The 21,911-nt window shown below is 42.8% G+C and overlaps 2 protein-coding genes across 5 annotated transcripts in view; both read left to right on the top strand.

Moving 5' to 3' along the window:
- Positions 1 to 5,564, top strand: part of slc12a8 (solute carrier family 12 member 8) — a 35,102-nt gene extending 29,538 nt beyond the window's left edge. For both annotated transcript variants that reach the window (XM_045707566.1, XM_014173763.2), the window contains 8 exons: positions 1,030 to 1,176; positions 2,222 to 2,373; positions 2,466 to 2,589; positions 2,787 to 3,225; positions 3,533 to 3,630; positions 3,724 to 3,841; positions 4,308 to 4,368; positions 4,956 to 5,564. In XM_045707566.1, coding sequence (XP_045563522.1) covers positions 1,030 to 1,176; positions 2,222 to 2,373; positions 2,466 to 2,589; positions 2,787 to 3,225; positions 3,533 to 3,630; positions 3,724 to 3,841; positions 4,308 to 4,368; positions 4,956 to 5,121 — 1,305 coding nt within the window. In that variant the 3' untranslated portion in view covers positions 5,122 to 5,564. The remainder of the gene's footprint in view (positions 1 to 1,029; positions 1,177 to 2,221; positions 2,374 to 2,465; positions 2,590 to 2,786; positions 3,226 to 3,532; positions 3,631 to 3,723; positions 3,842 to 4,307; positions 4,369 to 4,955) is intronic.
- A 216-nt stretch (positions 5,565 to 5,780) lies between these two features.
- Positions 5,781 to 21,540, top strand: heg1 (heart development protein with EGF-like domains 1). Of its 3 annotated transcripts, XM_014173760.2 has the most exons (15): positions 5,781 to 6,340; positions 9,162 to 9,440; positions 9,636 to 10,142; positions 10,316 to 11,389; positions 11,579 to 11,692; positions 11,886 to 12,017; positions 14,319 to 14,410; positions 14,738 to 14,793; positions 15,012 to 15,172; positions 15,477 to 15,611; positions 16,041 to 16,083; positions 16,160 to 16,197; positions 17,428 to 17,515; positions 17,785 to 17,962; positions 19,757 to 21,540. In XM_014173760.2, exons 1-15 carry the CDS (start codon positions 6,019 to 6,021, stop codon positions 19,898 to 19,900), a joined length of 3,363 nt encoding a protein of 1,120 aa, XP_014029235.1. In that variant the 5' UTR covers positions 5,781 to 6,018; the 3' UTR covers positions 19,901 to 21,540. The 3 variants fall into 3 exon arrangements, 2 of the variants coding, with proteins under 2 accessions (XP_014029235.1, XP_014029233.1); XR_006761969.1 differs by lacking the exon at positions 19,757 to 21,540 and adding an exon at positions 16,301 to 16,345 and having other exon boundaries at positions 9,162 to 10,142; positions 17,785 to 17,943; XM_014173758.2 differs by having other exon boundaries at positions 9,162 to 10,142.
- The last annotated feature ends 371 nt before the right edge of the window (positions 21,541 to 21,911 follow it).

The raw sequence follows: 21,911 nt of genomic DNA, 5'->3' as shown, positions 1-21,911 counted from the left end.
GCATAGTGGGAATCTGTCATTATATGTGTGATGAAGTAGCCTGATCACATATCTGTTTATGCTGTCTTGCTAACTTCTATGCTAATTATTGTCATTGAATAGCACACAGACCTGAGACCAGGCTAGTGATGAAGATGGTGATGATGAGGATGAGAAATTGTTTAATCTCAGTGGTCCCAGTGGGCCTCTTTCTAGAGCGACAACAGTATGTTCTCCGAACCCCATTTGTACAGCTGAGAATGACAGAAATTTGAGAAAAGCTCTGTCGCTGAGCCCCCCTCCCCCCAACGCACACACAGAGATTACAGAAATGAGAGAAACATTGTACTGCTGAGGTCAATACCCCCCCACCCCCACCTCCGCACTCTCCCCAGTCACAGCTGTCCCTACACCAGCTAGCAGGGGGGGGGGTGCTGGGAGGGTGTGGGCGCTTGGGGGTTAGAGTTGATACACTGTACAGGGGGTGCAGCTCAGCTGTCTGTGGTGAGGGTGGGGGGTTGGATTAGTGGGTGGTGGTCTAGGGGGGGTTGAGAGGAATGGGCTATCTGTTGCATATGTGTACACGTTATCTACAGCATATGGTACAGCAGAAATACTATGGAGCTCAGCGAAAATATACAGCACGCACATTTTGTACACCAAGTTCTTTGCAAACAGATTTATTTGTGATTTAAAAAAATATGTTTACTCATGGTAACACTTTATTTAAAGCCTGCAGGTAAATCAAATTGTATTGGTCACACACATATTTAGCATATGTTATTGCTTGTGTAGCGAAATGCTTGTACAAAGTTGCTTAGGCGCTAGAAGTAGAGCTGCCATATCTGTTGGCGCCATCTTTTAACTAGTAAAGTGCTACCAAATGTGTATAGGAAATTGTTCTAATTGCAAAAATGCCTAAATTATGTCCTCGTTTTCATTCCTGCTTCTAACTTATTTTCATAAGGGCTTAGTTGAGGAGACCTTAGCTGGGTGTAGTCATCGTGGGGCCTCTTTCGCTCATCTTTTTGTTTTGTTCCAACTTCCCAGGTCTCCTTGGTGGGTTTCTTGTTTCTCCTGGGCCTCTACATCTCCTCGCTGGCCTCCTGCATGGGCGGTCTGTACGGTGCACCCAGGATCCTCCAGGTCATCGCCCAGGAGAGGGTCATCCCAGCCCTCGCCTTCCTGGGACAAGGGGTGGGTTTGCCTGGCAGGATGGATGGATGATCCATGAATCCAAAATTAAGAGAAATGGATCAGGGGCTCTATGTATTAAGCATCTCAGAGTAGGAGTGTTGATCTTGGATTTTAGATCACAATGAATAAGGTGACATAGATAGGGTGGACCTGATCCAAGATCAGCACTCCTACTCTTAGACTGTTGATACAGCTCCTGATAATCTTTCTCACGTGAACAGTGCTACAGGACTAACCTAAACCAAAAAACACATTGTGCTGCTATAAACAGTTTGTCACATAACTTGAACTGACATATTTCTCCCTTGATTAAATCAGAAACATCAAACACAATATAGTCTGTCTCCAGTGAGTGGGGAGGCTGATACCGGTACGATGGGTGGGTTCCATGGGAAACGGTGAGAAAAGGGCCTGATTTTAGAGTGGTCAGATGAGTAAACTAACCTCACAGAGAGAAAGAGAACAGATGGAGAATCCCAAATGTCACCCCATTTCCTATATAGTTCACTACTTTTGACCAGAGCCCTATAGGTTCTGGTTAAAAGTAATGCACTATATAGAGAATAGGGTGCCATTTGAGATGCTGCCTGAGTGTAGCCAAACGGTTGGTCGTGGCTTATGAAACACAGCACACTAACCCCCCTTCCTTTCCTCGGCCCCCACGCCCCTCAGTATTGCCTGGCATGTACTGTGTGTGTTCGTGTCCGCTGGAACCAGGCCCTAGACATCTTGCCCCGAATCAAAGCCTCAGAACAAACCCAGGAAGGGAGGGAAGGGAGATGGACGGGGCTGGCCCAGATTGGCCTGGATCACTGCCAGAAAGGGAGAGAGGGAGAGAGAGTACCAGCAGTGGTTCAGGTAGCATGGTTGTAGTTCTAGTCAGAGCAGGCTCAGTCTGAGATCACAGCAACTTTTTTAAACAACCGGTTTGGCTCTTTTGTTGAAATTAGAGCTTCTCAGCAGAGCATAGCATATCTTCCTCTTTTTATCTCGCTCTATCTCCCCCTCTATCTCTCTATTTGTCCTCTCTGTCTGTCTCCAACAGAAAGGTCCTAATAAGACTCCGGTGGCAGCCATAGTCTTGACTAGCCTGCTGACCATGGCTTTCATCTTCATCGGACAGGTCAACGTCCTGGCCCCCATCGTCACCATCAACTTCATGCTCACCTACAGCTTCATTGACTACTCCTACTTCAGGTGTGTGTGTGTGTGCATTGGGCGTGCATGTGTGCTGGAACCAGACCCTAGACATCTTGAATCAAAGCTGACTTTGACTACTCTTACTTCAGCGTGGCGATGACCTATAACCTCCAGCCCAGAGAGAAGAGGGTTGGTCCTGCCAAGAGGCCTGGGACTGGAGCCTCATCCTTCACAAACCATACGTCCAAGCCCCTCATGACCACCACCCACCAGGTTTATTATTTTTTTTCCATAAGTCAATACATTTTTCTAAATTCTGTTAAATGTTGAGTTCAGTCATTTAAGTTCAATCAAGGGTAAATCAAGTGTCAATCAAAATTGATGCAAGAAAAGGCAAAAACAAAAAAAACGAATATTCAGGTCAGTACAATACATCACAAAACAATACTTTTTCCCCCACAACCCACCAGGGTTATGGTACAGAGGGGGATGTTGCGAGCCCAGGGAAGGGGACCCTGTTAGAGTTTACTAGAGATATGGACCAGATCTTTCCCCTGCCCAATGGTGGTGAACAGGAGGAGACAGAAAAGGACAAGGCCACAGAGAAGGTGTCCATGCCAGGCCTGAGAGGCAGGATCAGGAGGGTGAAAGCCCCTGCCAAGAAGACTCTGATGGACAGCTTTGGGCTAGACCTTAACAGCAATGCCTTCCCTAGTGAGGGAGATGAAGATAGAGAAGGCGAGGGAGGGGTTGATCCGGCTCCCCCAGGTCCAGGAGAGTGTATCTTCCCCCAGGAAAGACCTGGAGAGCCCAGCCTAGACCCTGAGGAAGTGATACAGGACAAGACCCTCCATCCCGGTTGTGACCCCATAGAGCTTGACCCTCCAGGGTCACAGAGAGAAAACACTGGTGAGGAATACTTCGACTTTGAATTTATGTTCACTTTTGACATTTGTTTGTGGTACCATTGGGCACATGGTGCACAGCTCTGATTCAGTCAACTTCATCACTCCCTGTGTGTGTGGGCATGCATGAGTGTGTGTCGGCATTTTTTCGACATTCTCTACCTAATTTGCAACCATTTACCCCCTTCATACAGTACACTGTTTACCTAGTGATGTAATAGTGAAATAGGTCATTGAATGTCTGGATTGTGTCTACCTTTCTGTTATAATGCCTGTTTATACTTCATTCATTTCTGTAAATATGATGGCAGGTTCTGACTGTAAACCAGACCGCCAGGGATCAGAAATCCAACCGATGCCTGATTCCTTCTATGCCAAATTCTGCAACCACTGGATTGCACTGATTGGTGTAAGTAAGGCAGTAAAACATGCAGTATAACATTTCTGCCCTATTGTATCTAAATGTATTTTCTTGACTACTTATGTTTTTCCCCCTGTGCAGGCATTATGTTCCATCCTGATCATGTTTGTCATTCAGTGGGTCTACGCCTTGGCCAATATAATAGTCGCCTTGGTCCTCTTCCTCTACATTGGAAAAGCAAGCCCTGGACTTCCAATAGGTGACTATCCATGCATGTCAACAACTGTCACATTCACACATCTCTGTGCATTTCTAATACAAGAAAGCATGTGTCAGTCACTGCTGAAGCCTTCAGTTAGTCTCTCAGCCACACAGCTGTTCAGCAGGACAGTTAGAATAGCTGAGTTAGAGGATTCTGCAACTCTGTGATATATAATCTCCCCTCCATGCAATACCCTGCTTTGCTCCCCTAACTCAAGACTGTGACAGAGGCATAATGTAGATCACACATGTCATGGTTAGTAAAATGATTTTCATATTTTACAGGTCACACTAATATCTCCTACTGTATATCAGAGGAATATATTTTTATTCTGGAGTGGCAAGCTTTAGCTTATTGAATACATCGAACTTAGATGTTTTGTTTTTGAAATATGGTTTATAATATCAGCTAGTAATTGATGTATCATATTTATTACAATGTTTTTTTGTGTGTGTATTTACAGGAGTGGCAGCTCGTTTCAGCTTTTTCAGATGGATTAGGACAACCCTGAGCAACCTAGGAAGGTAAACAGCATCACAAAAACTTGTATAAAATGAACATCATTCATCATGTATTCAGCTTTCTAGTTTGATGTTTGGCGATGTCTTTAAAGGCAGACACAGCGAAATGACGTTGCCTAGAGCATCACTGCAGATATTGAGATGAGCGAGATGCAAGACTTCGCTCTCACAGTCACAAAATAGTGTCTGAGCGTGTGCACAAGTTCTCGTCACGCTTTTCACAACATGGTAGCTACGGAACCAAAACAGCAAAGAACTTGAGCCTCACGCTTCAACGCTCTTAGTTGTATTGAAAATTAACCCACTATGCTGTTTACTTTATGTATCTACGTCATATCAATGAGTCTATCTTTAAGACCAAATATGTAGATAATTGCTATATACAGTATAATCATTAAATATAGTAGACAGAAGAAGTGAAATCAATGTCTTGGTAAACAAGTTCGGGAAATGTTCAGGAACTCAGGAGACTGATTTAAGAGGAGATCGGGATTGAACTCCGGTCTCTGGGGAGGCATACATGTGCCTAGACCCCCAGACCATCGAGCCTGCACACTCTATTCTAATTATTCTAATGTCCTTTCCTCCAGGGGTGAGCTTCCTCGGGACCAGATTGTCGTGACACCCTCTCTGTCAGGAGTCGGCATGGAAACTAGGCAGCTGACAGAGGAAAACCTGGACTTTGCCTCTCGGGACCGCTACCACCAGTCTTCCTTTATCGAAGCAGACAGGATGGCACACCTACAACTTAACTAATCACCACATCTCTGGATGGCTGGTCCCATCACAGACCATAGTAGCCTGGTCCAATATTTGTTTGGGCTGTCTTGCCAACTCGTTACAATGACCATAGGAGTTAGCAAAACAGCCCAAAATGATCTGGGACCAGGCTGAAGTAATATCTCATTCTATAATTTATAGACAGATTATAAGCAGTCAAACTGAAAGCTGAAATCAGTAGTCCTACTCTATGACATCTGGATTTGTACAGGTCTCTGTGACTGTGGCAATGCATTACATGTTTTAGCAATGCATTCCTCTCAATGATGTGCTCAAATGGTTCTTCTCTATTTATTGTATCCATTATCATGGAATATATAAACCAATACATGTTATTTTCTTCCAATCTATGTTTGACCTCTGATTAAAATGTCTGGCTTCATCTGCTTGTATGTAGATGGGGGTGGTGCAACATTTCAGCTGATTTGCAATTCTGTGACAATTCTGTGACTTTGTAACATCAAGTCGACATGTCATCTTTGAGGTCTCAACTCCACACTTGTGGCATGCATGTCGAGTTTACTATTGTATCTTACATTGAAGAAATCACTATAAAGTAACAGAATCAGAGATTGGTGATGTTCTGAAGTCTAGTTGAGTGTAACAAAAGGCTAGTCCGCAGACGGCCAACTGGGAATTGGGTGGAAACTGCTATCGCTGATGTGTGTGGGAGGAGCTAGGCGCCTCGGACATGCTTCTTCTTACATCACCACTATGGTTTTCGAATTTATTGCCCGTCATCGGATCAATAGGTGTTTAGGGTCTCCGAAGGGATTTTTTAAATGAGAAATTACTGAAGAACACAGTTTCCAATGTTGGCGACTCGCCGCTTCTTGTTTGGAATATACTCCTGCCTTTCGTGTCGTTTTGATTATGGAAACGTGTTCTTTGAGTCACGTAGTCCTAGCCCGTCTTTCTCTTGTGGTCCTCTTGATCGACCTGAGGCCCATCAATGCGTGGACGTACACCTCCAGCAGCAACGATATGGATAGGACACTGGTAACGAGGGGATACTTTTCTCCCAGCGTTACGAACTCTGAAGAAATAACTGCCTTACCAAAGTACTTGTTTACTACTTCGGGAACTTCTAAAGACTTTAGGGAAGTACCATCACCATCAACTGGAACAGAACAATACCACCGAGTCCGGCATTCTGATGACAGTGAGACCCGGACATTGAGTGAAGACAAATTAGGTAAGGGGTAGTAAGATGGGCACCTACAGACATATGGAAGAGGGTGCATTCTTTGGAATTCGCAAGTCGGTCAATAGTTCTACACACTGTCCCATCCCTGAATGTGGCACGGATCGCCCGCGGTGACAATATTTTAAGTATCGGTGTTTTTTTGTTGTTGTCAGAGACTATTTAAATCTCAGTCGTGATTTAATCATTGTATATAAAAGTAAACTATAACGGACTATTTATTGCACATTACAGGCTACTTGATCAATATCCCTGGGTCTATTTAGACTAAATTAAATAACAGCATTGAGGTTGAAAAACCCAGAACAAGGTCCTGGGCTGGCATGATTACACGTGGTCTGCGGTTGTGAGGCCAGTTGGGCTTACTGCCAAATTCTATAAAACGATGTTGGAAGTGGCTTATGGTAGAGAAATTAACATTAAATTCTCTGGCAACAGATCTGGTGTACATTCCAGCAGTCAGCTTGCCAATTGCACACTCCTTCAAAACTTGAGACATCTGTGGATTTGTGTTGTGCCAAAACTGCACTTTTTAGTGTCGCCTTTTATTGCCCCCAGCACAAGGTGCACCTGTGTAATTATTATGCTGTTTAATCAGCTTCTTGATATGCCACACCTGTCAGGTGGATGGATTATCTTGGCAAAGAAGAAATGCAAACTAACAGGGATGTAAACAAATTTGTGCACAAAATTGGAGAGAAATAAGCTTTTTGTTTCTATGGAAAATGTCTGGGATTTTTTATTTCAGCTCATCAAACATGGGGCCAACACTTTACATGTTGTGTTTATATTTTTGTTCAATATAATTCATCATAGTGATCATTTGAGACAATATACTAAAATGTGCTTGGCAGCTAATAGCCTAACAGTAGATTAGAATAATACACCTTTTACTGAACAACTTCTAAGGTTTACCTTTCAAACCAATGAATGTCTTTGTTGACTCTTGTTTCAGCACTCAGCCAGAGTTTTGGAAGTGTTGTTTACCTCCATAAATTCATATGAGGTATTGTCAGTGAGTAAATGTGAAGAAAGTGTTGACTCTTTCCAGTAATTATTTGCCCAGACTTCATTAGAGAGTAGAGCTATTATATCCTCCTTGTAAGCATAGGTTACTACGGTCACTACCAAGAGATCCGAACCTTTATGGCACAGGGGGCAGTGTGCTTGGCTGTTAACTGCAGGTGCTCTGGTTCAAGCACCATTTTCCCTTCTCAATCACTACATTGGATTGGTGGCAACAGCTGTCTCAAGCCTTTACTGGAATTGTACCTCAATCTGCACAGGGGTCGAGGTCTGCTTCTTGAGAAGGTGAATAGTCTGTCTCTGTATATAAATGTAACAGAGTGCTTTCTGTTCTGCCCCGAGCAGGGCGTGAACCAGCGATCTTCTGCAAAACAACACACACAATTCAAAACCAACTGTCTTATCCAGCGGAGGTTGGCTTCAGATCTCAGGGAAGTTGTGATTTTCTTTACAGGTGTACTCCAGCCAACATGCTTTGGGGCAACTTTCACATTCACTATATAAGCGTGCTACAGTCTCTGTCAAAAGGTCTGAGTCTGGACCTTTATGGAACAGCCAAGGGTGTAATTTGGGACAGAACCCATTTCATCATCGTCATGAACTGGGAACAACACAAATGATGGCGCTGGTTTAGAAAGAAAGAAACTAAACACACACAAGCTAACTCATTGGGCCTGCCATATGACTCCGGTCAAAAGTAGTGCCCTATATAGGGAATAGTGTGCTATTTGGGATGCATCCTAGGTCTCCCTCTGTGGACCGACTATACCATTGCTGAACTCTTCTTCCCTCTTTCTTGCGTACTGACTGTCTGACAGTTTGACTGTCTGAGTGTGTCATTGCTATGTGTTACATTCAGGATGTTATCCAGCACAGACAGCGCTCAGCTCTTCCTTGGCGCTGGCAATAGGTTATTGTTCCAAAGCCCTCCAGCAGCAGTGTTGGGTCAGTGCAGAAGTGCCAGGCACAGGCCTTCCCTACAGACAGGCATGCTGTCAACAGGCTGCCGCAGAGTAGATAGGCAGAGATTTCAGGCCCCGGACCAACTATAAACCAAGCTTTAGGCCTAGGTGGAGTTTGTAGGCCCTAGAGTAGTGGTGATACGGACAGGAACACTCCTCACCCGGGGTGTCTGTTTTGTTACCAGTAAATAGCTCACATATAGTGTCTGCATGTGTCGGCCTAGAACTGCCATATCTTAGTAGTAGGAGGTATAGTCATAGGTATATGTATCTTTACAAACAGAAACATCATTCGCCAAAAAAAAAAAAATCAGCAATGGACTTACCAATGAAATGTCATATTTATGTGACTTTAATGAGATATGTATGAACTGTTTTCATAAAGCTTATACAAACTATGAGCCAGAGAGCCAACTCTGCCTCAATATGAACCCAACAGACATCTGCGGGGGTTGACTGTATTTTAACTCTATGACTTTTGCTAGATCAGGATTAGGAAGGAAATGGCAAGGTCCCAAAGGCCTGAGTGCACCTCCATATTTAGGGCCCAGGCTTTTTTCAGGGTAGACAGGCCGGGCTGCCAATTGTTCTCCCCCCAAAATCATTACATCCACAGGTAGCAACTCCTGGCAACGTCTTCCCTTGCAGACAAGACCACTCTGGGGCCATCTGGTGGCCTGATTTGCACATTGCAGACATTTAAGTTTTGGTTTTGGGTGTCTTTCTCCCCAACTCATTATGTAGGCCCATGGGACACACTGCTTTTCTTGAATACAGAAAACTCATACCTATCATCCTTAATTGTATTTATTTATTTTTTACAGCCACTGAACAAAACACGCATCTCTCCACGGTCTCAACCCGCGGGGCATCAGAAGGAACCCTTAGTTTGTCGAAAGAGCAGATGAGCTCTACCATTGTAGTGTCCACAGAGGCTACCACACATTGGGAGGACCAGACCAGACTAGCACCAGACCACATACTAGAGACCTACCCTGGGCTTCGAGTGGACCTCAGGTCTGTGTCTGTGACACAAGCCAGACTGCCTCAGGACAGCCCTGATGCTGAGAACAGTCTCATGCAGGACCAGTCGGCGAACCAAGGCACCGTGGGTCTCGGAGAGGACCAGTCGACGAACCGAGGCACCGCGGGTCTCGGAGAGGACCAGTCGACGAACCGAGGCACCGCGGGTCTCGGAGAGGACCAGTCGACGAACCGAGGCACCGTGGGTCTCGGAGAGGACCAGTCGACGAACCGAGGCACCGTGGGTCTCGGAGAGGACCAGTCGGCGAACCGAGGCACCGTGGGTCTCGGAGAGGACCAGTCGACGAACCGAGGCACCGCGGGTCTCGGAGAGGACCAGTCGACGAACCGAGGCACCGCGGGTCTCGGAGAGGACCAGTCAACGAACCGAGGCACCGCGGGTCTCGGAGAGGACCAGTCGACGAACCGAGGCACCGCGGGTCTCGTGCATGGGCAGTCAACAGCCACTCTCAGACAGGACCAGTTGACAGACCTCGGAACCGTGGCTCTCCCCGTCCAAACTGACAGCACCTACATCTCCTCCACTGTGAGTCGAGCGGGAGAGAGGACTTTACTGTCTGTGACCTCCAACAACACCTCCATGTACTCTGAGGACTCCAACTCCTCCTCCCAGTCCCGGGCCTCCATCTGGGACCTCCCGCCTGGCCTCACTGGAGCCAGGGCTGGGGCCGTCACCATCAGGATACCCTTCACAGGACCTGAGCATGGGCATGATGCTACGTCTGGGTCTGACTCTTACCACCACACCAACTCCTCACAGGGTAAACAGCCCTCAAACTCCCTCGCTGTGAATATGTATGTCTGTGCATATATATGTACCGTATGCATATGCCTACTGGGGAGAATATGCAAAAGTATAATTTCCATTTCTCATGTAGTAAATGGACAAATAAATGAATCTCCTCCTCTACCTCTTCTATTTTTTTCTAAACAGAGTGGTCTGGTGGTTTCTCCTCCAGAGGGACCAACCCACTGACTGGACCTCTCAATGTGACCCAACAGCAGGACCTCACCTCTCTGGTTTCAGAGGGAACCCCCAACTCCACCCCTCCGCTCAGGGTGGTTGATAACCACAGCAGAGAGGACACAGACACCACAGGCTCTAGTCAGCCCTCCAGAGGCAGGACATCCCAGACAGAAGAGGGGGTCTCTGCTTCATCACAGCCCCCTGTGCTGTCGTCAGAAGGCCCCAGCCACCCCAACACCTCTCAGGGAGGAGAAACATATAGAGATTCTCCCTCCATCCTGGTCACTGGGTCTGAGACCTCCACCGAGTCCTCCACAGGTCCCCCTAGCACCCGGGGGGGCCAGGGTGAGACAGAGGGGGTCCCATCGCTCCCCACAGAGGACAATACTATCCTAGGCCTGGGTCTAACCACTGCTCCCCCAACACTACGAGACAGTGCCACTGCCCTGGATGACTCCCTGTTTCGGTTCCTCGCCACCCAGCCTCCCTTCATCCCCAAGACTCAGCGGCCGGCGGTGGCCACAGAGGTCCTGGTGTCCACCACACCTGTTACCGTGACAATAAAGTCACAGGTCACCGAGGAGGAGCCCTACATTGTTACCATGGCAACCAGCACCACACCGACCCCGCCTCTTGCTACGACGAGGATGGTTCAGCCCAGTACCGCTACTTCCATTGAGGCCCAGACTCAGCCCACCATCATCCCTACCACCACTATCACGGAGACTACCCTGGGTCTCCAGAGCTCTGCTTCCACCCCCCAGCCCCCGGGCACCACTCAGACTCAGTCCCAAGGGCCCTCAACGGGGGTGAGCTCCACCGACGTCACCACCTTGCACCTGGAGACCAGCACGGCCAGACAGGGGGACACCACGGCCCACAGCATCACCACCACTACAGCCTCCTCCTCCTACAGTTACAGCGTCCCCACCAGAAACACAGTGGAACTACACACAACAGGGAAACACTCTGACAGGGGGACCACTGAGATAGAAGTGATCACCGCTCCAATGGACATCAGATCTACACCGCAGACACCAGGTTTGTCGACACAGTATATCTTTCAATGCGTTGATTCTTCTGAAGTTAGTTTTGCCTTAAATTGAGCTGGAAAAGTGAAATGAAGATCCTAAAACCTAATGACTGTTTGAATCAGAAAATCGTAAGGAACTATGAACTGCATTGATATGAGATACAGTACCTCATTCTGAATCCTGCTCTCTTCTTTAGGTAGTGCCTGTGAGCCCAGCCCCTGTCTGAATGGAGGTTTGTGTCTACCCTATGGAGTGACTGGGTTCACCTGTGACTGTCTGTCATCATGGATAGGACCTACCTGCAATGAGGGTGAGCTCAATCTACAATTCCCAGCCATACTGTATGTTAGTATGTGAGCTATTGGTGAAGTCTATGTATTGCTAATGGTATTGAATGGTATAGTCTTTGTGGGGGGGAGCGGGGTGCGTGCATAGTCAGCTGTATATTGTGTTGACCTGCTCTCTCTCCTCTGTCCTTTGTCTCTGTTGTGCTGTTGGTTCAGATGTGGATGAGTGTGAGAGTGGCCCCTTGGGCCCCTGTCCCAGTGACTCTACTTGTGTTAACACCAGGGGCTCCTTCAGCTGTGAGTGTCCCCTGGGTCTGGACATGGAGCACGGAAGAGACTGCACGCGAGGTACGGCTAAACAAACAGTACAGCCTTTGTTTACGAAGTCTCCTATGACAATACACATTTATACAATATTTAGGTTCTTATTTAATATACAGTATAATAATACATAATAATAATAATATATGCCATTTAGCAGACACTTTTATCCAAAGTGACTTACAGTCATGTGTGCATACATTTTATGAATGGGAATCAAACCTACAACCCTGGTGGTGGCGCCATGCTCTACCAACTGAGACATACAGGACCAGTTTGGGTTATAATAAAGTAAGACAGTTGCACTATAAATCTTATAGCTAAACATACTGTACATATCGGTACTTTATTTACAAAGTCTCATATCACATAACATTGAAAATATAAACAATACGCAGGGCCTTGTAGATTAGGTTATGGTAAATGTTATGTTATTCGGTTGCACTCACTTTATAGAGGGGGTCTATATACAGTGTGTGCAAATTAGGTAAGATAAGGGAGGTAAGGCAATAAATAGGCTATAGTGGCGAAATAATTACAATTTAGCAATTAAACACTAGAGTGATAGATCTGCAGAAGATGAATGTGCAAGTAGAGATACTGGGGTTATGTTATTAGGTATGGTATAGGTTGTGTTATTAGGTTATGGTATAGGTTATTAGGTTATGGTATATGTTATGTTATTAGGTTATGGTATATGTTATGTTATTAGGTTATGGTATAGGTTATTAGGTTATGGTATATGTTATGTTATTAGGTTATGGTATAGGTTATTAGGTTATGGTATATGTTATTTTATTAGGTATGGTATATGTTATGTTATGGTATAGGTTATGGTATGGTATTGGTTATGGTATATGTTATGGTATAGGTTATGTTATGGTATCGGTTATGGTATAGGTTATTAGGTTATGGTATATGTTATGTTGTTAGGTTATGGTATAGGTTATGGTATAGGTTATTAGGTTATGGTATATGTTATGTTATTAGGTTATGGTATAGGTTATGTTATGGTATAGGTTATGGTATAGGTTATTAGGTATGGTATATGTTATGTTATTAGGTTATGGTATAGGTTATGTTATGGTATAGGTTATGGTATAGGTTATTAGGTATGGTATATGTTATGTTATTAGGTTATGGTATAGGTTATGTTATTGTATAGGTTATGGTATAGGTTATTAGGTTATGGTATATGTTATGTTGTTAGGTATGGTATAGGTTATGTTATGGTATAGGTTATGGTATAGGTTATTAGGTTATGGTATATGTTATGTTATTAGGTTATGTTATAGGTTATTAGGTTATGGTATATGTTATTTTATTAGGTATGGTATATGTTATGTTGTTAGGTATGGTATAGGTTATGTTATGGTATAGGTTATGGTATGGTATAGGTTATGTTATGGTATAGGTTATGGTATAGGTTATTAGGTTATGGTATATGTTATGTTATTAGGTTATGGTATAGGTTATTAGGTTATGGTATATGGTATGGTATAGGTTATGTTATGGTATAGGTTATGGTATAGGTTATTAGGTTATGGTATATGTTATGTTATTAGGTTATGGTATAGGTTATTAGGTTATGGTATATGGTATGGTATAGGTTATGTTATGGTATAGGTTATGGTATAGGTTATTAGGTTATGGTGTATGTTATGTTATTAGGTTATGGTATAGGTTATTAGGTTATGGTATATGGTATGGTATAGGTTATGTTATGGTATAGGTTATGGTATAGGTTATTAGGTTATGGTATATGTTATGTTATTAGGTTATGGTATAGGTTATTAGGTTATGGTATATGTTATGTTGTTAGGTATGGTATAGGTTATGTTATGGTATAGGTTATGGTATGGGTTATGGTATATGTTATGGTATAGGTTATGTTATGGTATCGGTTATGGTATATGGTATAGGTTATGTTATAAGGTTATGGTATTAGGTTATGTTACTAGGTTATGGTATAGTTTATGTTATGGTATAGGTTATGTTATGGTATATGGTATAGGTTATGTTATAAGGTTATGTTATAAGGTTATGGTATTAGGTTATGTTATGTTACTAGGTTATGGTATAGGTTATGTTATTAGATTATGGTATAGGTTATTAGGTTATGTTATGTTATGGTATAGGTTAGGTTGTGGTATAGGTTAGGTTATGGTGTATGTTATGTTATAGGTTATGTTATGGTGTAGGTTATGTTAGTAGGTTATGATAAGACATTACTACACTTTTTGAGGTATTTATTCAATATCAAGCAGGTTACCTAAAAAAAATGACTAAACTTTACAGACTGTCTTAAACCTTAGTTTTCCTCCACAGCAAAAACCTTCCTGGGCACGTTCAGTTTCAACGTCCCCCTGCTCTCCAGGAGCGCCACACTGTATGAGATCCAGAGAGAGATCAACCAGCTGGTAAGGAGCACAGGGACATGGTGGGAAGTAGGGTTGCAAAGGGAGGGAATATTCCCTGTGTATAACCCTGAATATTCCCTGCAACCAGTCATTTTAGAATATTTCAAGAATTTTGTACATTTGCTAAATTACCGGGAGTTTTGCAACCCTAGTGGGGAGAGAGAAATTACTATCACTGATATACAGTATACTATTGTGTATTGTGGATCTGTTGTATTGAGGCAGCAAACCTGTTCAAACACGATAATAGATGTATTTTGAATGCAAGGAAGGTATAGTTCATGTATTATAAGGTGATTATTAATAATAGTTTTTATTATTTTACAGCTGAATGCCTCACTATCAATTCTGCGTGGTTACCGGCGCTCTTCTTTGAGTAAAAAGTGAGTTTCTTCTTCCCCCGTAAGATTGGCACTTACCAATTTACTCTGAATGCAAGACAACAAGCCATACTCTCTTGGTTCTTCTGTATTTTGTATGTAAAGTTTCCTAAAAAAAAAAAACAATCAGAACAAAAACTCTGACGCTTTCAGCATGACCTTCGTGTGTTGTGATTTTAAATGGACTTCAAATCAAGTTTGCTGTGACGTGTGTGTTCCAGAGGGGAGGACGGGGTTCGTATCTCTGCTGTCAACATGTTCTCCATCTCTACTGATGTGACCAGCTCTGACGTCTACCACATCATACAGATGTCTCTGAACAACTGTAACAGTACTGCTGGACACTGCCGAGTGGTGGTCACTCACCAACTTTCCTATCATGGTACAGCACTCTCTCCCTCCCATCCTCACCGCTTTCCCGGTAACCCCAGTCTTAAAGGGATAGTTCACCATAATTTCAAAATGACTTATTTGTTTGGTTACTTTAGCAGTCTTTGGGGACAAGGACATAATGCAATCCACGCTTTGGGTTTGTGTACGCAGCCACTGCCACCATCTGCTAACTTAGGCATTTCCTAACCATAAAACAATGGAAGTCAATGTACGACATTAGCATGTTTTAAATATCATACCTGACCCTGTTACAACCATCCTTACCACACCTCTCTCCTCTCTCTGTCCCTTAGTTGAGAGTCTGTGTCTGGCCCAGAATACCCAGTGTCACCCTGAGCATTCGTTTTGTACCGACTCCAATGGGACAGCCTACTGCCAGTGTCAACCAGGGTACTTCAAACTCAATCCTGAGGATCAGTCCTGCATAGGTGAAGCCTGGGTCTGGGAGAGGGTGGAGGGAGAGGATAGGATAGGCCTCAGTCCTGCATAGGTGAAGCCTGGGTCTGGGAGACGATAGGCCTCAGTCCTGCATAGGTGGGGCCTGGGTCTGGTGGAGGGAGGATAGGCCTCAGTCCTGCATAGGTGGGGCATGGAAGGATGGAGCGAGCAGATGTTAGAGCACAACATAGCGTTTCCTATTGACATGTTCAAGTAGCCCCCCCCCCCCTCCCTCCCCTGTTTCAGTCTTTTTTTCCGTTTGGTGCCAAGTGAATATGACCCTGGGTCAAGCTTCTGTAAAATTCACTTCATTATTTTTATTTCATTGTAGCAAGCATCGTATTGAAAAGAAAATGTATTATATAACTGAAATGTTCTTGTTTTGAAATTATTGTAAAATAACATTCCTTATTTTACAGAATGTGGTGATGGTCTGAAACGGGTCAATGGAACCTGTGTCAGGTAAGCAATGACAACTCCATGGACCATTCTGTTAATTCATGCTTTGGTCTTTTATTTGGTTGTTTATATCTTTCAGGTGCACATTTGGATTTGGAGGATTCAACTGTGGAAATTGTAAGTAGGAGAGTTTAATAACAAAAATAATTATTTAAAAAGTTTGAGGAAAAAGATGCAATTGAGAATCAAGACAACATAATCATTTAAAGGTATCCTTCAGGATTTATCTTCTTCCTCAGAGTCAGATGAACCATAGTCACGGGAGGTAGGTGTGCTTAGGGTGCTGCAGCATCCCCTAAAAAATCTGAATGAAATAAATTATTTTAAGAATTTTGTTTTTGTTTTTCTTCACAAAAGTAGTGCACTGGGCTTTTACTAGCCCTGTATAAGCAGACCGATACAGCCATCTGTTGCACGGGCAAAAAAATGTTATGCAGTCATAATCACAATGAAGCTCCAGAGCCCTATACTGCGAATTAGCGAGTTCATCTCGGGATTACCGTTATCACGAAAGTGGCTCACCTTTTAGCCAGGTGCATTTTTATGGCATTGAATCCTTCAGAACTAACCTGCTCCGGGACAAGCTAACTCCATTTATCCTGAAGTGTCTGAGCCATGAGTTTAGGACCAATGAAATCAGATACTCTCCCTCTCGTAAAGATTGTGCCATCATCCCTTGCATTTGAGGAAGAAGACTGATTATTTTATTAATCAAATGTATATTTTTTGTGTAAAAGATACCTATCACATTACACATTTAGTTAAATAAAGGTCAAATAAAATAGTAATGACAGTGTTTTCTTTCCAATCTTTGTTTTTCATAGAATTGTGTTTTGAAATTTGCGAAAAGCATACTGACAGCCGCAACCAACCAGAGACATATAATCCATAGATGACATTTTCCATTCATGTCAAGACTGGCAGCCATTGTTAGTGTTCCCGTGAGTTTAACAGTCAAATTGCCAGGGTTAACGATAAGTAATTAAAAAAAGACGACTCTTTTAAAATCCTATTTCACACCATAGCCTACTGAATTTGCAAAATAACTTTTCTGTCATTTTGATTTCGGCACAAATTAAAATGTGGCCCATGGATTGATGTTTCAGCATTGTGTCAATGAAGAGTTTGGCGTTCGACTAGCAATGTAGGACATGCACGCGCAGTTTACAAACCTGCTAGAGTTGGCGGCAGACGGACGAGCGATATCCAACGTCGTAGTACGGATGAAACCTGAGCTGGAATGTGAAGCTGGCTAGCTGTAAAAAAAAAGTCTGAGTAGATCTAACTTGCTTTGTAGTATACCACTCAGACCTCCAGTTTATTCATAATGTTTTGCGTTTCTACTAGTCTACAAGCTGATAGCTGTGGTGGTATCGCCAGCAGGGGGTGGCCTACTCCTTATTCTCATCATCGCTCTCATTGTCACCTGCTGCAAGTAAGACTCAATGACACTACTACTGTTGTTAATACCATCTAATAACTCAATAATAGAATTACAAAACCTAATTACTTATTCACAGTCCATGTTGTATTATATTTAGCAAACTAATAATATCTCAATTAGAAAACCTTATTGTCCACACAATTTGGAAATAACTTAAGCATTAATAATGATGTAGTAACGCAATAATAACATGCAAATGTTTTTCTAAACTCAGTCAATGTACTGCCATTGAACTAATGTTTGTCTCTGTCTCTTTACAGGAAAGACAAGAATGACATCAATAAGATTATTTTCAAAAGCGGAGATTTTCAGATGTCGCCGTACGCAGAGTTCCCGAAGAGTAACCCTGTTTCTATGGAGTGGGGGAGGGAAACCATCGAGTTACAGGAGAACAGTAGCACCAAGAACCTGCTACAGATGACAGACATCTACTACTCTGTACGTATAGAAACTACTACTCAGTACTTATAGAAACTACTACTCAGTACGTATAGAAACTACTACTCTATACGTATAGAATCTACTACTCAGTACGTATAGAATCTACTACTCAGTACGTATAGAAACTACTACTCAGTACGTATAGAATCTACTACTCAGTACTTATAGAAACTGCTACTCAGTACGTATAGAAACTACTACTCAGTACGTATAGAATCTACTACTCTACGTATAGAAACTACTACTCAGTACGTATAGAAACTACTACTCAGTACGTATAGAAACTGCTACTCTACGTATAGAAACTACTACTCAGTACGTATAGAATCTACTACTCAGTACTTATAGAAACTGCTACTCAGTACGTATAGAAACTACTACTCAGTACGTATAGAAACTGCTACTCTACGTATAGAAACTACTACTCAGTATGTATAGAAACTGCTACTCTGTACGTATAGAATCTACTACTCAGTACGTATAGAATCTACTACTCTGTACGTATAGAATCTACTACTCAGTACGTATAGAATCTACTACTCTGTACGTATAGAATCTACTACTCAGTACGTATAGAAACTGCTACTCAGTACGTATAGAAACTACTACTCTGTACGTATAGAATCTACTACTCAGTACGTATAGAATCTACTACTCAGTATTTATAGAAACTACTACTCAGTACGTATAGAATCTACTACTCAGTATTTATAGAAACTACTACTCAGTACGTATAGAAACTGCTACTCAGTACGTATAGAAACTGCTACTCAGTACGTATAGAAACTGCTACTCTACGTATAAAAACTGCTACTCAGTACGTATAGAAACTGCTACTCTACGTATAGAAACTGCTACTCAGTATGTATAGAAACTACTACTCAGTACGTATAGAAACTACTACTCAGTACGTATAGAAACTGCTACTCAGTATGTATAGAAACTGCTACTCAGTACGTATAGAAACTGCTACTCAGTACGTATAGAAACTACTACTCAGTACGTATAGAAACTGCTACTCAGTATGTATAGAAACTGCTACTCTACGTATAGAAACTACTACTCAGTACGTATAGAAACTGCTACTCAGTACGTATAGAAACTGCTACTCAGTACGTATAGAAACTGCTACTCAGTACGTATAGAAACTGCTACTCAGTACGTATAGAAACTGCTACTCAGTACGTATAGAAACTGCTACTCAGTACATTTAGAAACTGCTACTCTGTACATTTAGAAACTACTACTCTGTACATTTAGAAACTACTACTCTGTACATTTAGAAACTACTACTCTGTACATTTAGAAACTACTACTCTGTACATTTAGAAACTACTACTCTGTACATTTAGAAACTACTACTCAGTATGTATAGAAACTACTCCTATAGCCGTGGTATATCAGACCGTATACCACAGGTATGACAAAACATTTATTTTTACAGCTCAAATGACATTTTTAAACAGTTTATAATAGAAATAATGCACCTCAGGTTTGTGATATATGGCCAATATAATATGGTTAAGGGCTGTATCCAGGCACTCCGTCATACCCATAGTATATTGTCTGATCAGCATCCAGGACCCAAACCAGGTGGTTTGTAATAAGACAAACATATGACATTTCTCCAGAAAACAATAGACAAACCAATTAGACAGAAGGGCCACTATGTTTGTTATTTTTGCTCCACCGCGTCAGGTTAGGATTAGCATATATCTCTCTCTCTCTCTCTCCCTCTCTCCCTCTCCGCTGTTGACACTGACCACCTCATCTAATTTTCCTGTGTTGCAGCCTGCTTTGCGTAACTCTGACCTGGAGCATAACGGCCTCTACCCGTTCTCCGGCCTGCCGGGCTCCCGTCACTCCTGCATCTACCCCGCTCAGTGGAACCCTTCCTTCATCAGCGACGACTCACGACACCGGGACTACTTCTGACACCCAGCTACTCCACCTCTGCCTCCTAATTTACACTTCCACTTCACTCGAACGTCCGCTCCCATCCACACAATGTCCGCATCTGCGCACCTCCTTGGAAAAAGGTCCTGCGGACGAGGAGATTTGTCAGTGTGGAAATGTGCACCATTTCGTTTGGCAGACCTAGCAGACAGCTCAGAAGTGGAAGGTGTAAATTAGGCTTTAGCCTGGTCCCAGATCTTTTTGTGCTGTTGCATACTCCATCCATTGCTGTCCTTGTCAAGCCATATGTGGCAATGAGTGATAATTAGTTGGCATGGTAGTACAAACACACTGGAACGCAGGCTACCTCTGCCTGGGTAGGGTTAAGTAAAAGGGCTGGCACTGGGGCTAGGCCTGAAGGTAAATTTGTATCCACTGCGCTGGACTGTGGGTGGACTGAAGATCGACTGCAACAAAAACACTTCACACTTATTTTGATTATATGATTTGATCATATGATTTGATTATATGTCAAAAGCAATAATCCATAAATTATAAAAGTTACCATGAATTCATAATGTGTGGATAAATGTCTGTTCTGCAAAGTGAGTGTGTTTGTGTGTGTACACGCGTGTGTGTGTGGACACCCATTTGCCAACTGCTGTGAATTGTAGATTAACATTATTTTATTTCACTGAAAATACAGGTTGAAAAGACAAAGCTGCCGAATTGTTTTGTGTGTGTGTGTGTGTGTGTGAAGTATTGTTACATTGTGAAGATATTTAACTGCATATGAGATGGAAAAAAACATGTATGTCAAAAATGCTATGTATTTGTCAGATGAGGAATAGATGAGGAATAGATGCACCAAAGTGGTTTCGTATGACAGATTGAATGATGGTCAAGGTCTGCTGCAGTCTGTTGGTCTGAACAGTAGAACAGTTGTTATTTATTGAATATTTCAACTGTTAGAAATGTATGAAGACATTTTCAACATCTTGCATTGTAAGAGGGACTCATACCCCACACTATTCTATAAGAAGTAACATCTGAAGTTTGGACCACAAAAGGGTGTGTGTGTGTGTGTGAGTGAGTGAGAATGCCTAGTTTCAGATCTCGTTGATTGTTTGCATAAAGATGTACTTCAAAAACAGCAGGCTTAATTACAAATGGATGGCGTTCCCTTACATTTTTTTGTATTTCTTGTCTTCCTTCTAATATGAATGGTCTCTTACCTCTGGCGTTTTAGTCAGACATGTATTTAATAATAAATAAGATAGTTCTGTAAAACTGCCTGTCTGACTCTTTAAAAGTGATCATTCTGGGAAATTGTATTTGCATGATCACACTCAAACTTAGGGCCTATTGTCACGACTTCCGCCGAAGTCGGCCCCTCACCTTGTTCGGGCGGCGTTCGGGCGGCGTTCGGGGATCGACATCACCGGCTTACTAGTTACCACCGATCTATGTTTCCCTGTTCGTTTGGTTTTGTCTTAATTATACACACCTGTTTCATATTCCCTGATTATGTTCATTATTTAACCCTCTGGCGTTCCTGTTTGTCTTGTCTGTGATTGTTACCTGTTTTGTATTGTTGGAGGTGTTTCTCCCAGCCATGTTTTATTACTGTGGGAGAAGTTGGATTATTGTTTTTGAGTAAAACGTTTTGTTTGCACTCATCCCTGTGTCCTGCGCCTGACTCCGATACTTCTCCTACGAAAAGCATTACACCTATATTATTGAGGTGTTTCAGAGTAGGAGTGCTGATCTAGGATCAGTTCTGCTTTTTTGATTATAAAGAATATGATTAAATGGCCATGAGGGTCCTGATCCTAGATCAGCAATGCTACTCTGAGATGGTTTATGAATACAGACTGTTGTTCATCTCATAGTGATATGGGCTATGTCCCAATTATCTGCTACTTCCTCCCAATGTGTGCACTTGTTCACTTCCCTATACTGATTTAATGGAAATGACTGGTATAAGAAATAGGGTGGAATCTCCCAGTACCCCATGTCTCCACCAATCCAATGCTTTTAGATGTGTGGG

This window comes from Salmo salar, chromosome ssa25 (genome assembly GCF_905237065.1).
Source record: "Salmo salar chromosome ssa25, Ssal_v3.1, whole genome shotgun sequence".
In the NCBI taxonomy this organism is placed as follows: domain Eukaryota; kingdom Metazoa; phylum Chordata; class Actinopteri; order Salmoniformes; family Salmonidae; genus Salmo; species Salmo salar.
This window is presented reverse-complemented; position numbering and strand designations above follow the sequence as displayed.